Source organism: Pongo pygmaeus, chromosome 19, assembly GCF_028885625.2.
Source record: "Pongo pygmaeus isolate AG05252 chromosome 19, NHGRI_mPonPyg2-v2.0_pri, whole genome shotgun sequence".
Lineage (NCBI taxonomy): Eukaryota > Metazoa > Chordata > Mammalia > Primates > Hominidae > Pongo > Pongo pygmaeus.
Window position 1 is genome coordinate 53,664,587 of NC_072392.2, and position 13,731 is coordinate 53,678,317.

The following is a 13,731-nucleotide window of genomic DNA, read 5'->3' on the forward strand; positions in this document are numbered from 1 at the left end:
GCATTTGAATTCAACTTATTTGTTTCCTCTATTCGTAGCTTTTTGTTCTAGAGTCAGAACAGGTGGACTTTGCTTTGAATATTTTAGATGGGACAAAAATTGTTCATCTTCAGAATTTATTTAAAGAAAGACCTACTGGTACAGGATGTAAAAATAGTTACAAGAACATGATTTTTTTGTTTGTTCATGCAAACAGATCCTTTACCCAATATATATTCCGGAGGTAGATATACTGGTGCAACCCATTTGCCAGCTGTGTGACTTTGAGTAAGTTCTTAATTTCTCAGAGTTTCAGTGTTCTCATCTATGAAATTATGTCTCAAATTGTAAGTACCTAGCACTGTACCTGACACATAGTAAACTCACAATAAATATTTCTTTAACAAACATAGATTTTGTTAGGAATACAGGCTTGATAACACAGTCCTTACCCTTACAATGTAATGTTAGAGATAAAGGAGCAAATAGAGTCACGCATCACTTAATGACAGAGATAAGTTCTGAGAAACGCATCGTTAGGTGATTTTGTCATTGTGTAAACATCATGTTGTTTACTTCCACAAACCTAGATGGTATAGCCTACCAGTACACCTAGGCTATATGGTATAGTCTATTGCTCCTAGGCTACAAACTCGTACAGCATAGTACTGTCCTGCATGCTATAGACAGTTGGAACATGTAGACTTGTATAAACACTGCACACTTAACCTATACTAAATTTATTGAAAATATTTTTCTTGGCCAGGCGTGGTGGCTCATGCCTGTAATCCTAACACTTTGGGAGGCCTAGGCGGGCAAGTTGTCTGAGCTCAGGAGTTTAGACCAGCCCGGGCAACATGGCAAAACCCCATCTCTACTAAAAAAATACCAAAAAAAGTTAGCCGGGTGTGGTGGCATAGTCCCAGCTACTCAGGAGTCTGAGGCAGGAGAATAGCTTGAACCTGTGAGGCGGAGGTTGCAGTAAGCCGAGATCGCGCTACTGCACTCCAGCCTGGGTGACAGGGCAAGACTGTCTTGAAAATATATATATACATACACACACACACATTATATATATTATGTATTATATGTATTAGATATATTTTTTTCTTCAATAAATTAATCTTAGCTTACTGTAACTTTTTTACTTTATAAGTTTTTTTTTTTTTTTTTTTGAGAAACAGGGTCTGTCACCTAATTGGGAGTTCAGTGGCACAATCATGGCCCACTGCAGCCTTGACCTCTTAGGCTTAAGTGAACCTCAGCCTCCCGAGTAGCTGGTACTATAGGTGCGGGCCACCAACACTCAGCTAATTTTTAAATTTTGTAGAGACGAGGTCTTGCTTGTAGTCCAGGTTGGGTTTTTTAGATTTTTTTTTTTTTTTTTGGAGATGGAGTCTTGCTCTGTCGCCCAGGCTGGAGTGCGGTGGCATGATCTCGGCTCACTCCTCTGACTCCTGGGGTCAAGTGATTTTCCTGCCTCAGCCTCCCGAGTTGCTGGGACTACAGGCGTGCGCCACCACACCCAGCTAATTTTTGTATTTTTGGTAGTGACAGGGTTTCACCATGTTGGCCAGGCTGGTCTCAAACTCCTGACCTTGGGTGAGCCACTATATCTGGCCTTTATAAACTTTTTGACTCTTGTAATAACACTTAGCCTAAAATGCAAATGTATAGGTGTAGAAAAATTCTTTCTTTATATCCTTATTCTAGAAGCTTTTCTATTGTTTGTTTGTTTTGTTTTACTATTTACTTTTAAAACTTTTTCGTTAAAAACCATGGCACAAACACACACATTATGCTAGGCCTACAAAAGGTCAGGATCATCAGTCTCACTGTCTTCCACCCCCACTTCTCATCCCACCATTGTATCTGCTGTCTGTGGCTGACCAAAACATCATCATGTAGCACATGACTAGTGTGGCAAGTGCTCTGTTAGATGTAAGGCCATGATGCTAAAGCATCACAGGAGGGCATCTAACCCAGATTGGGGATGTCATGGAAGGCCGACATCCTGAGTTGAATCCTGCAAATGTAAAAACCAATAGGCAAAGAAGAGGAACAAAAAGGATTCCAGGACAAACTGAGGTCACATCTATGATCCTTGACTTTATTGTGTCTGTTTAAAGTATCTGCAGTAACCTGTATCAACTTAGTTTGTCAATGTATTAATACTAAATTTAGCTCCTTCACAGCAGTTGGAACTATGTGCTACATAAATTTCAGCTTCACCCAAGGAAGGGAAGGAGTGAAATACTAGTGAATAGGCAGTTACAGCAAAAGAAACAAAAAACATAAAAATTGAATAGCTGGCTCTGGTGAAATGAGCAAGGACTTTGGAGTCAAACTGGCCTGGATTTGAATCCTGATCCTATTGCTTGTAGCTGTATGATCTGGACAAATGACAGTAACTGTTTCTAACCTTGATTTTCTCATCTGTAAGATGCCAATTGTAACTCCTAAGGATACTGAGGATTTTTTAAAATCCGTGTACAGTTCCTGACCAGTGGTTTGTGCCTAATAACTTATTACAAATTATTACCCAGTAAAAACCTTGAGACAAGAGTGAAAACATAAAGCTAATTAATCCATTACTTGTTAGCAAGCAAACTACGTGCTTGAGAAAATTACTCAACTTCCATGTTTTACTTCCAGACAGTAGTTTGATTAAAAGAAAAAAAAAAAAAATCACAGTCCAGGCATGTGGCTCACACCCTGGCACTTGGAGGCCGAGGTGGGAGCATAGCTTGAGCCCAGCAGTTTGAAACCGGCCTGGGCAACATAGATCCTATCTCTACAAAAAAAAAATTGGCCCGGTGTGGTGGTGCATGCCTGTGGTCCCAGCTACTCAGGAGGCTGAGGCGAGAGGATCGCTTGAGCCCAGGAGGTTGAGGCTGCTGTGAGCCATGATCATGCCACTGCACTCCAGCCTGGACAACAGAGCAAGACCTGTCTCAAAAAAAAAAGAAAAAAGAAAATCAGTAAAAAATATGCCGAAATAGCTTCAGAGTAATTATGAACTGCCTTCCAAAAACCACTGTTTTGCACTTGCCTGCAAGAATAGGAAAAACAAAAGGATTGTAAGGTGGCAGGATGGCAGAACCAAACAAGAGTAGTACACCTTGGGGTTTTTTTGAAATATGGGTTGGGTTTTTGGGCTCTTGGTTGATTTAAAATAAAATTTAAATGCCTTCAGCGTCTGCGATAGGTGCCAACATGAAGCTACCGAGTTCCAGAGAAAGAGGGGAGAGCTGATCACTAATCAGTGCTGCGAGACTATCAAAGGGCCCTTCAGGACCTATCTGTTCTTTGTGTGTAAACAGTAACAATAAAAGAACACCAGTGTACCCACCGTATAGTTTAAAAATCAGGACTCAGCCTACTCTTTCCACCAACCGCGATCATGGTTTTCAAACGGAGGACCAACGGCGCTTTGCCACTGGGCCGCCAGCTGGGCCCTGCAGAGGGCCTACCAGACAATGAATCAGCTCCCTTGGAGAGGCGCCCGCGACCGCCCCACCAGCCCGAGAGCTATAATTGAACCTGGGGGACCCCTGCGGCGCCGGATCACGTGCCGTGGGCGCGCCACGCCTCCCCGAGGGCCGGGGGTGTCACGTGGGCGTGCGGCCCCGCCCCATCGCCCGGTCCGCGGCTAGGTGGGGCCTGGTGTTTGACCCGGAAGTGGCTGTCTTCGGCTGACAGCTGCTGATAAGGTGGCGGCAGCGAAGGCAGCGGCAGGTCGGGAGCAAGATGGCGCTGCGGCCAGGAGCTGGTTCTGGCGGCGGCGGGGCCGCGGGAGCCGGCGCGGGGTCCGCCGGAGGAGGCGGGTAGGTGTGAAGAGCCGGGCGGGAGCCCGCTGGCCTCCGCGGGGGCGGCGAGGGGCGCTTGGCAGTTATGGCAGTTTTCTCCAGCTCCGATCCTTCTCCTTGGAACTGGGCTGCGGGAGGAGGGTCATCCCCCGGGGACGCAGGCCGAAAGGGGCGTGTGGAGCCCGGGTGCTGGACGCTTGTGTTCCGGGATCAGTTGGGGGCGCCGGCCGCCTGGGGTCGAGCAGGGAGCGAGCGCGCGCCCAGTGTGGGAGGGGAGAGAAGATGAGGGTCCTCTTGGGGTGGGGTGGGGTGGGGGGGCGGCGGTGTAAATCAGGAACCGCGACTCCGCTCCTAGTCCTGGCTGCCTCTGAAGCGACCAGGGTCTTCCCTTTCCCTGGGCTTTCTAGACTTAACCAGATATGTTGGAGGGAGGGCTTTAAAAATCTGTTCACAAAGCTGGAGGACTGTTTCCAAGGGGGGTGTGTGTGTGGACGATTTGTCTCTTCCCCTTTTAGAGTGTCCTGTCCTCTTTATTTCCTTAACCCGCGACAAACAGCAGGAACATCTAAAGACCTCTGAATTAGTAATGGTCTTGAGATAGAGTTCTTGTCTTGTACACTAACTCTTAAGACTTGTCTCCTTTTTAAAAAGGCATTTAAAAACAAAGAAAGTGCACTGTTAAACAGCAGTTGCGCATTTATTAGAACAAAGCTTCCAGCCTCAGCCCTTAAACAAATCTGCCCTCTGCCACATTTCAGCCAAGAACTGCCGTGGTTCTTATACTCAGAATGGTAAGGGAGATGTAGATTTTACAAGTTGACAGATTCGTTATCATTTAAGGAAATATTTTATTCTGGGAAGTTTTCACTCCACTTCTATAATGACCTAGTCTGATTTTGTTTTACTAACCAACACATAACAGCACACACATTTGGAGGTAAAAGTAGCTTTGCATCTTCAGTATCCTAAATTATCTTTGGAAAACGAAGTGTTAGGTCTTTTTTTTTATATGCAGTGTTTCAATTTCGGAGTCGTGAACACTACAAAAGTGTAAGGTCCTTAAAGTTATCACCTCTTGCAGGTGCTTGTCAGGAAACGAGCAGTGGCTGTTCAATAAACCACCTGTGTGCAACCCCATTTTTCATATCCTCTGCACATCTTTAACTTTAGATTTTTAAACTTTTTGCTTTCTCTTTTGTTCTCTTCGTTCATTAGAGGGTTTTTTAAAAAATAAATACTTCGTATAAGCCAGTTTCTGGCTGGAGAAGAAACATATGTAATAATTTCCGTTCTATTTGTTTTTTCTTTCTCTTTTTTCTTTTTTCTTTTTTTTTTTTTTCTGGTTTTTTTGTTTTTGTTTTTGTTTTTGAGAGGAAGTCTTGCTCTGTTGCCCAGGCCAGAGTGCAGCGGCGTGATCTCGATCCACTGCAACCTCTGCCTCCTGGGTTCCAGCGACTCTCCTGCCTCAGCCTCGGAGCAGCTGGGATTACAGGTGCGCGCCACCATGCCCGGCTAATTTTGTTGATTGATCGATTGAGACAGAGTCTCGTTCTGTCACCCAGGCTAGAGTGCAGTGGCACGATGTCGGCTCAGTGCAACCTCGACCTCCCGGGTTCAAGCGATTCTCCTGCCTCAGCCTCCCAAGTAGCTGGGATTACGGGCGTGCGCCACTACGCCCAGCTAATTTCTGTATTTTTAGTAGAGACGGGGTTTCACCATGTTGGCCAGGCTGGTCTCAAACTCCTGGCCTCAAGTGATCCGCCCACCTTGGCCTCCCAAAGTTCTACAATTACAGGCCTGAGTCATCACGCCCGGCATCCTCTATTTATTTCCTATATGTGATTACAGTTTCTAAAATGTCCCTGGATGGCATTAATTTGATCAAGTATATGATTAATCATGGCACCAAGTTCTGGGAAAATGTAAAATTAGAAGAATTGATATCTAGGCCCAAATTTTTATTTACTTAAAAAATGTTTTTGGATGGGGAGGACCTCAGGTTCAGAAATTCAAATGCATTATTCCCTTTAGTTTATAGTATTTGAGTATCATTGGTCCATGGACACAAATTTTTTAAAGAAATATGGGTTGAATTTTGATAGAAATTAGAATGATTTTAAAATTTCCCTCCTTTGTAAATGTAACATCTGCATTCTGAAACTGTAAATGATATACGGGAGAGAAAGAAGTGGGTAAAATGATCCTTACCTTGAAAAATGTATGGTACATATGTTACATATATTGGCAACTTTCTGAGGCTGAGAAGCTGTATCCTCAATAGAAAAAGGAATATTATTTTTTTTTTTTAGAGAGTAATGGTAAAGGCTGAAGTTATTTTATTTTATTTTTAATTTTCTTTTTGCCACCCACCCTCCCTGAAATTATTTTATAAGGAAACTTAACATTATGGCAACCTAAGTATATTTGAAGAAAAAAAACCAGGTAACTTCTCTACACCTCTAATGGAGAAAATCCATGAACTATACCTGACCGTATTGTTTAGATACTTCTCTCTATTCTAAGAGGCTAAGCAAAACACAATAACATTTTCCAAATTTAATATTACCTTACTTTTGATTGGTGTCCTGAATGAGCTACTTTAGAATAAATGGTAGAGTTGTATAAAGGGCAAAATTTACCCGAGATGAGAAATATAAATTTTTTTTTTAATCAAGGCAGAAAAAAAAGTTGAAAGATCTGGATTAGTCTGTAGTCATTGAATGCTTACATGGGTAAGGTACTGTTCTTGATGCTGTAATGAATTAAAAAGACATCAAAACATGGTCCCATCCTTGGAGAATGTACAAAATAACTGTGGTACAAAGTAAAGGAGAACAAAGAGGTCATGTTCTTCTGGGATGTTATCATTTGTGAACTTGTCTGTTTTTTCCTGATCTTTTACAAGCTTTTAGAGGGCTTCCTCATCTTTTCTTCTTTCACTGCTTCTAGCACATTTTTGCACATAAAAAAATTCTGTAAATATTTGTGGATTCCAGCTCTATCAAAGGCAAAGAAGTGGTATTTCAGCTGGCCCACAGAGTTAGAGGAAGAGGAAGCGGTCAAGAGATAGTCATAGAGATGGGAAGGCCTAGTGAACACTAAGGAAACAACGTACCTGCAGTGCCAGATGACTGTGGCTCTGAGTGGCAGAGAAGAGTTTTGTGAGATAAAACTGCAAAGTAGAGTTGTGCCCAAACTAGAGAGGGCCTTGAGTTTAAACTAAGGAAATTCAGTTTCAGGGAAATCATTCCATAGTTTTAACTTCAGGAGTGCATCTTGCTAAAGGACCATTTAATTATTGTGTAATGGTCCATCATTTAGAAAGATGTCTCTCACTTGTGCTGCATCAGATGAATTAGAAACCAGAGTCTGGAGGTGGGGAGATCCATTAGGAAGTCTTTATGTAGGAGTCTGGGCCTGAGAATTGAAGCCTAGTGTCAAATCTAGGTTAGTAGCAAAGGTAACTGAAAAGGAGGGACGGATGAGATAGGTAAGTGACAGAGCTCTGCTTTCATACCGAGATGTCAGTAATATAAGAATGAGTGGTTTTATCTTTGAAATTAAATTGTTGGTCACCTTCCTGCCCAGTTTTTTGCCAAGCTTTTACTGTCTTATTAAGGCCTTAACTGCTTATCTAACCAGTCTTTAAGCATGTTGATATTAGTTGTCTAAACATTTCAGAGAAAAATATGAATTTTTCATAGGTCACTAAGCAGTTCAAGTTGCTAAATTCTTACTAGAGAAAGTCATGTTTGACAGTATTAATTTTGTTTTCAAGGTAACCTTTATACATCTGTTTATGTATTCATGTCTATGTGATTGTCTTAGCTGAGACTTTGGCAGACTTGATTCTACGTCCTCATTTGACAGAGGGGAAACCAGACAAGGGGTGAAGGAGATTGCACAGAGCTTCACAGTTACTTTATGGCAAAGCTGGAAGAAAGAAAACATAACACGAGTTTCCAATTCTTTTGAGCCACTAGGCCATATGACTAATTTAAATGTTTAAGCCTGATTTTTAAAAATCTTGACAGCTTGATTACTTAAATGTATTCATTGCTCCTAAATTTATCAATTTTAGCATATGAGTAATGTCTTTAAAAACTGAATACAGGCATACCTCATTGCAGTTAGCAGATACAGTTTTTTATAAATTGAATGTTTGTGGCAACTCTGCATCGAGTAAGTTTATCCGCACAATTTTTCCACAGCCTGTGTTCACTTCATGTCTCTGTGACATTTTGGTAATTCTCACAATATTTCAAACTCTTTCATTATTATTATTTGTTATGGTGATCTGTGATCGGTGATCTTTGATGTTACTAGTGTAATTGTTTTGGAGCACCACAAACCCAGCTCGTATAAGACAGCAAACGTAATTGATAAATGTTTTGTGTAGTCTAACTGCTCCACCTACCAGCTGTTCCCCTGTCTTCCTCTCCAAGGGCCTCCATATTCCCTGAGACATAACAGTATTGAAATTAGGCTGATTAACCCTCCAATGGCCTCTAAGTGTTCAAGTGAAAGGAAGAGTCGCACATCTCTCCCTTTAAATCCGAAGCTAGAAATGATAAAGCTTAGTCATTAAGTGTTGAAAGCTGAGGTGGGTCAAAAGCGAGGCCTCTTACACCAGTTAACTAAGTTGTGAATGCAGAGGAAAAGTTCTTGAAGGAAATTAAAAGTCCTATTCCAGGAAACACAAATGTTAAGAAAGTGAAACAGCTTTATTGCTGATATTGAGAAAGGGTGAGTGGTCTGGATAGAAGATTAAACCACCCTTAACATTCCCTTAAGCCAAAGCCTAATCTGAAGCAAGATCCTTAGTCTCTTCAATTCTGTGAAGGCTGAAGGCTGAGAGAGAGGTGAGGAAGCTGCAGAAGAAAGTTGGAAGCTAACAGGTCAGTTAATGAGGTTTAAGCAAAGAAGCTATCTCCATAACAAAAAAGTGCAAGGTGAAGCAGCAAATGCTGATGTAGAAGCTTTAGCAAGTTATTCAGAAGAGCTAAGATCACTGATGAAGGTGGCTACGCTAAACAATAGATTTTCTTTTCTTTTCTTTTTTTTCTTTTATAGACAGAGTCTCACTCCGTCACCCAGGCTGGAGTGCAGTGGCGTGATCTCGCCTCAATGTAACCTCCACCTCCCGGGTTCAAGTGATTCTTCTGCCTCAGCCTCCCCAGTAGCTGAGATTACAGGCACGCACCACCACGCTGGGCTAATTTTATATTTTTAGTAGAAATGGGGATTCACCATGTTGGCCAGGCTGGTCACATACTCCTGACCTCAGGTAATCCACCCACCTTGGCCTCCCAAAATGCTGGGATTACAGGCATGAGCCACCATACCTGGCCAGATTTTCAATGCAGAGGAAGATGCCATCTAAGACTTTCCTAGCTAGAGAGAAGTCAATGTCTGGCACCAAAGGACAGGCTGACTGTCTTGTTAGGGCCTAATGCAGCAGGTGACTTTAAATTAAACCAATACTCACCACTATGAAAATGTCAGGGCTTTTTAAAAGTATGCTAAATCTACTCTGCCTATACTCCATAAATTGGACCACAAAGCCTGGGTGACAGCACATCTGTTTACAGCATGGTTTACTGAGTATTTTAAGCCCATTGTTGAGACCTACTTCTCAGAAAAAAAGTTTCTTTTGAAAATGTTACTGCTTCTTGACAATGTGCCTGGTCATCCAAGAGCTCTGATGGCAATGCATGGGAAGGTTAATGTTCTCATGTCTGCTAAAACAGCATCCATTCTCCATGAATCAAGGAGTAATTTCTTCTTTCATCTCTTATTATTTGAGAAATTCATTCTAAGGCTGTATCTAAGGCTATAACGCCCATAGATAGTGATTCTTTTGATGGAACTGGGCACAGTAAATTGAAAACTTTCTGGAAAAGAATCACCATTATAATTTTTATGTTATTTATTGTTGTTGTTGTTGTTGTTATTATTTTGGAGAGATGAGGTCTCACTATGTTGCCCAGGCTGGTCTCAAACTCATGGGCTCAAGCAGTCCTCCCACTTTGGCCCCGCAAGTGCTGGGATTATAGGTGTGAGCCACCAGCCCCAGCCATTCACTAGATTCTCTAAAGAGTATCTAGAAACCTCCTTTTCAGATCCTTGACTCCTGGATTAAGAGCCTTTCTCACTCAGAAGTCTTCCTTGATTTGTCCCTTTTTCTTTCTAGGCTCAGAGAAAGAAGTCCCACTTCCTTTTCAAAGCAGATCCCTTTTGCTACTTTGTTTGTTTTGTTTTGTTTTGTTTTGAGACAGAGTCTCATTCTGTCGTTCTGCGTGCTCAGGCTGGAGTGCAGTGGGGCAATCTCAGCTCACTGCAACCTCCGCCTCCTGGGTTCAAGCAATTCTCATGTCTCAGCCTATTGGATAGCTGGGATTACACGCACATGCCACCACGCCTGGCTAATTTTTGTATTTTTAATAAAGATGGGGTTTTACCACGTTGACCAGGCTGGTCTTGAACTCCTGGCCTCCAGTGATCCGCCTGCCTTGGCCTCCCAAAGTGCTGGGATTACAGGCATGCACCACCTCATCTGGCCCCCTTTTGTTCCTTCGCGTGTTAATCCCATTTCCTTAAAAACCTTATAAATCAGTAGGTATGTATTTTGTCTCTTGAATTTTTTCTCCCTAGGGTCTCTTCCCCTTTCTTTGTTGAAACTAACTCACTTAACGATCACCATTTTTGAAAGCAGTGATTTATTTTTTAATCTTCATTCTCATCACTATTCTACAGCATTAGACATTGGTAACTACTACCTTATTGAAATGTGGTCCTTCTTCAGTTATAACTCTCAGTTATAAGCACTCCCTTGGTTCTCAATGACCATTTCCTACTCAGTTTTCACTATAAGAATTCTCCAAGTTTGTCCTTAGTTGTTTTGTTGCTGGATATGTGCCCTTGGCTATTTCATCTACAACCAGAGCTTAATTTTTTTTTTCTTTTTTTTTTTGAAACGGGAGTTTCACTCTTGTTGCCCAGGCTGGAGTGCAATGGCGCCATCTTGGCTCACTGCAACCTCCGCCTCCTGGGTTCAAGTGATTCTCCTGCCTCAGCCTCCTGAGTAGCTGGAATTGCAGGCATGCGCCACCACGCCCAACTAATTTTGTATTTTTAGTAGCGATGGGGTTTCTCCATGTTGGTCAGGCTGGTCTGGAACTCCCAACCTCAGGTGATCCATCTACCTCTGCCTCCCAAAGTGCTGGGACTACAGGCGTGAGCCACTGCGCCTGGCCAGAGCTTAACTTTTTAACCTTTATTTATTTATTTATATGAGACGGAATCTCACTCTGTCGCCCAGGCTTAACCTTTATTTAAAAGAGCCTAGGCCAAGTGCCGTAGCTCACGCCTGTAACCCCAGCACTTTGGGAGGCCAAGGCAGGCAGATCATGAGGCCAGGAGTTCAAGACCAGCCTGGCCATCATGGTGAAACCCTGTCTCTACTGAAAATACAATAATTAGCCGGGTTTGGTAGTGCTCGCCTGTAGTCCCAGCTACATAGGAGGCTGAGGAGTAGAATCACTTGAGCCTGGGCAGGCAGAGGTTGCAGTGAGCTGAGATCATGCCATCACACTCCGACCTGGATGACAAGAGCAAACTCCGTCTCAAAAAAATAAAATAAAAATAAAGTTGTCAGCTTAAAAAACCCTTAGAAGAGAGCTTTCTTATGCTCTAAAATGAGGACTTATTGTTTAATGGGTACAGAGTTTCTGTTTGGGATGATGGAAAAGTTCTGGAAATGGATAGTGGTAATGGTTGACAATATTGTGAATGTCCTTAATTATGCCATGGAATTATACACTTAAAAGTGGTTAAAATGATAGAATTTTATGTTATGTATAGTTACTACAATAACAATAAAACCTCTGACAACTTCATATAATATTCAAAATAAAATTAAACATTTTAAAGGCCCTTGACCAGGCGCGGTGGCTCACGCCTGTAATCCCAGCACTTTGGGAGGCCGAGGCGGGTGGATCACCTGAGGTCAGGAGTTCGAGACCAGCCTGGCCAACATGGTGAAACCCTGCCTCTACTAAAAATACAAAAAATTAGCCAGTCGTGGTGGCGGGCGCCTGCAATTCCAGCTACTCAGGAGGCTGAGGCAGGAGAATTGCTTGAACACAGGTGGTGGAGGCTGCAGTGAGCCAAGATCGCACCATTGCACTCAAGCCTGGGCAACAAGAGTGAAACTCCATCTCACGAAAATAAATAAATAATTAAAAATAGAAATAAAGGCCCTGTACAATCTGCTTGCTTTTAAATCATATAGTTAACATTTAACCTACATTCATTTCTCCAAACATCCCTGCATCTCTGCCTCAGAGCTTTTGCTCAAAATATATAGTGTGCTTCTATTTTCCTTTAAGATTCAGCTCCAGAGCTACTTCCATAAAACTTCTCAAGATATAGCCCATTAAAATTCATCTTTTTCTTCTCATCTCTATTGATAATTTGGACCTCGCTTATAGCAGTTAGCACATTTACCCTGTGGTATAGTTATTTGCCAGCATATGTGTATTTTTGGTTATAAGATTCCATCATTTCGTGTAGTTGACACTCAATAGATGTTGACTGAATTGAATCTAAACTCTCTCATTTTGTAGATGGGGAAATTGGAATCCAGAGAGGACACACAGTGACAGAGCCAGGACTAGTTTCAGGGTCTTCTGTCTTGTTTCAACAAGTTTCCGCCTGCAGTAGCATGCTGACATGCATCCTATGGACGCTCAGTGTACTGATGTTGAGCAGTTCAGTATTGTGGTGGGGAACAAACACCAGGTCCCATCTACGAGGCTTTTATCCATATAAAGAAGTACTCGTGTTGTTTGAAATCTTTGTGCATATGAAGATTATAATGTATTTTTATTCTGTTTTCAGCTTCATGTTTCCTGTTACAGGTGGGATAAGACCCCCTCAAGGTATGTGAGAGCTTAAGTTTTGAACTTTTATTTTTCACTCTTGTGTTTCTGAATCTGGGAATTAAATATGTAAATAGAAAATAAGTTCTGTTGCTGCTAAATAGAGTAAAATTTTCTACACTCTTAAACCTATATGTCCTATATGACAGCTACTCTTAAAATTTCTCAAAAATTATATAATTTGGGGAGGAATAAGGATCACTCCTCGTTTCTCCCAAACTTATATAAACATTATGTTCATAGATTGTTTAACCTCAGAGGTGAAAGAGACTTTTAGGACAAGAATGTTAAAGAACATGTGATAAAAATGAAACGAGCTGTAATTCACTTAATGATGTCTTTCTCCTTCTATCTAGTCTTCTGCTAGATTGTTAGTGCCACGTCTGTCTAATGCTCATCTAGCATTATCTGTAGCACCCAGCATGTTGATTTAGCATAATAGGTTATCTGTAGATGTTTGTTGAATGAATAAACAAACATCTTTAGTTGTTTCACACTGCTATTGTTTCTCTATATGATAGTATCTTATTATAATCATGTTTTATAAACATATAATTTTGAAATTAAAAGAGATCACATAGTCTGATTCAGCTTAAGTATTTAAGTCTCAGGATTTTGTTTGGTTTTTTATTTTTATTTTTATTTTTGAGATGGGGTCTCTTGCTCTGTTGCCCAGGCTGGAGTACAAGTGGCACAGTCATAGCTTACTGTAGCCTCAGCCTCCTAGGCTCAAGCATTCCTCCCACCTCAGCTTCCCAGGTAGCTGGGACCACAGGTGCTTACCACCATGCCTGGCTAATTTTTAAATATTCTGTAGAGACAGGGTCTCCTTATGTTGCCCAGGCTGGTATCAAATTCCTCGGCTTAAGCGATTCTCCTGCCTTGGCCTCCCAAAGCACTGGGATTATAGGCATGAGCCACCACATCCGGCCAAGTCTCAGTTCTAGTCCTAGAAATTTCTCTACTAAGTATACCTTTTCTCTCTTGGTCTCAGACTAGGA

At 41.9% G+C, this 13,731-nt stretch overlaps 1 protein-coding gene across 38 annotated transcripts in view; it reads left to right on the plus strand.

The window, feature by feature from the left end:
• The first annotated feature begins 3,616 nt into the window (after positions 1–3,616).
• SYNRG (synergin gamma) overlaps positions 3,617–13,731 on the plus strand; it is an 89,511-nt gene continuing 79,396 nt past the window's right edge. For 35 of the 38 annotated variants that reach the window (XM_054456861.2, XM_054456862.2, XM_063655474.1 and 32 more), the window contains exons 1-2: positions 3,643–3,806; positions 12,690–12,730. In XM_054456861.2, the coding sequence (XP_054312836.2) occupies positions 3,730–3,806; positions 12,690–12,730 (118 nt within the window). In that variant the 5' untranslated portion in view covers positions 3,643–3,729. Of the gene's footprint in view, positions 3,807–12,689; positions 12,731–13,731 lie in introns of all 38 variants that reach the window. The other 3 variants (XM_054456858.2, XM_054456864.2, XM_063655496.1) reach the window with 1 other exon arrangement.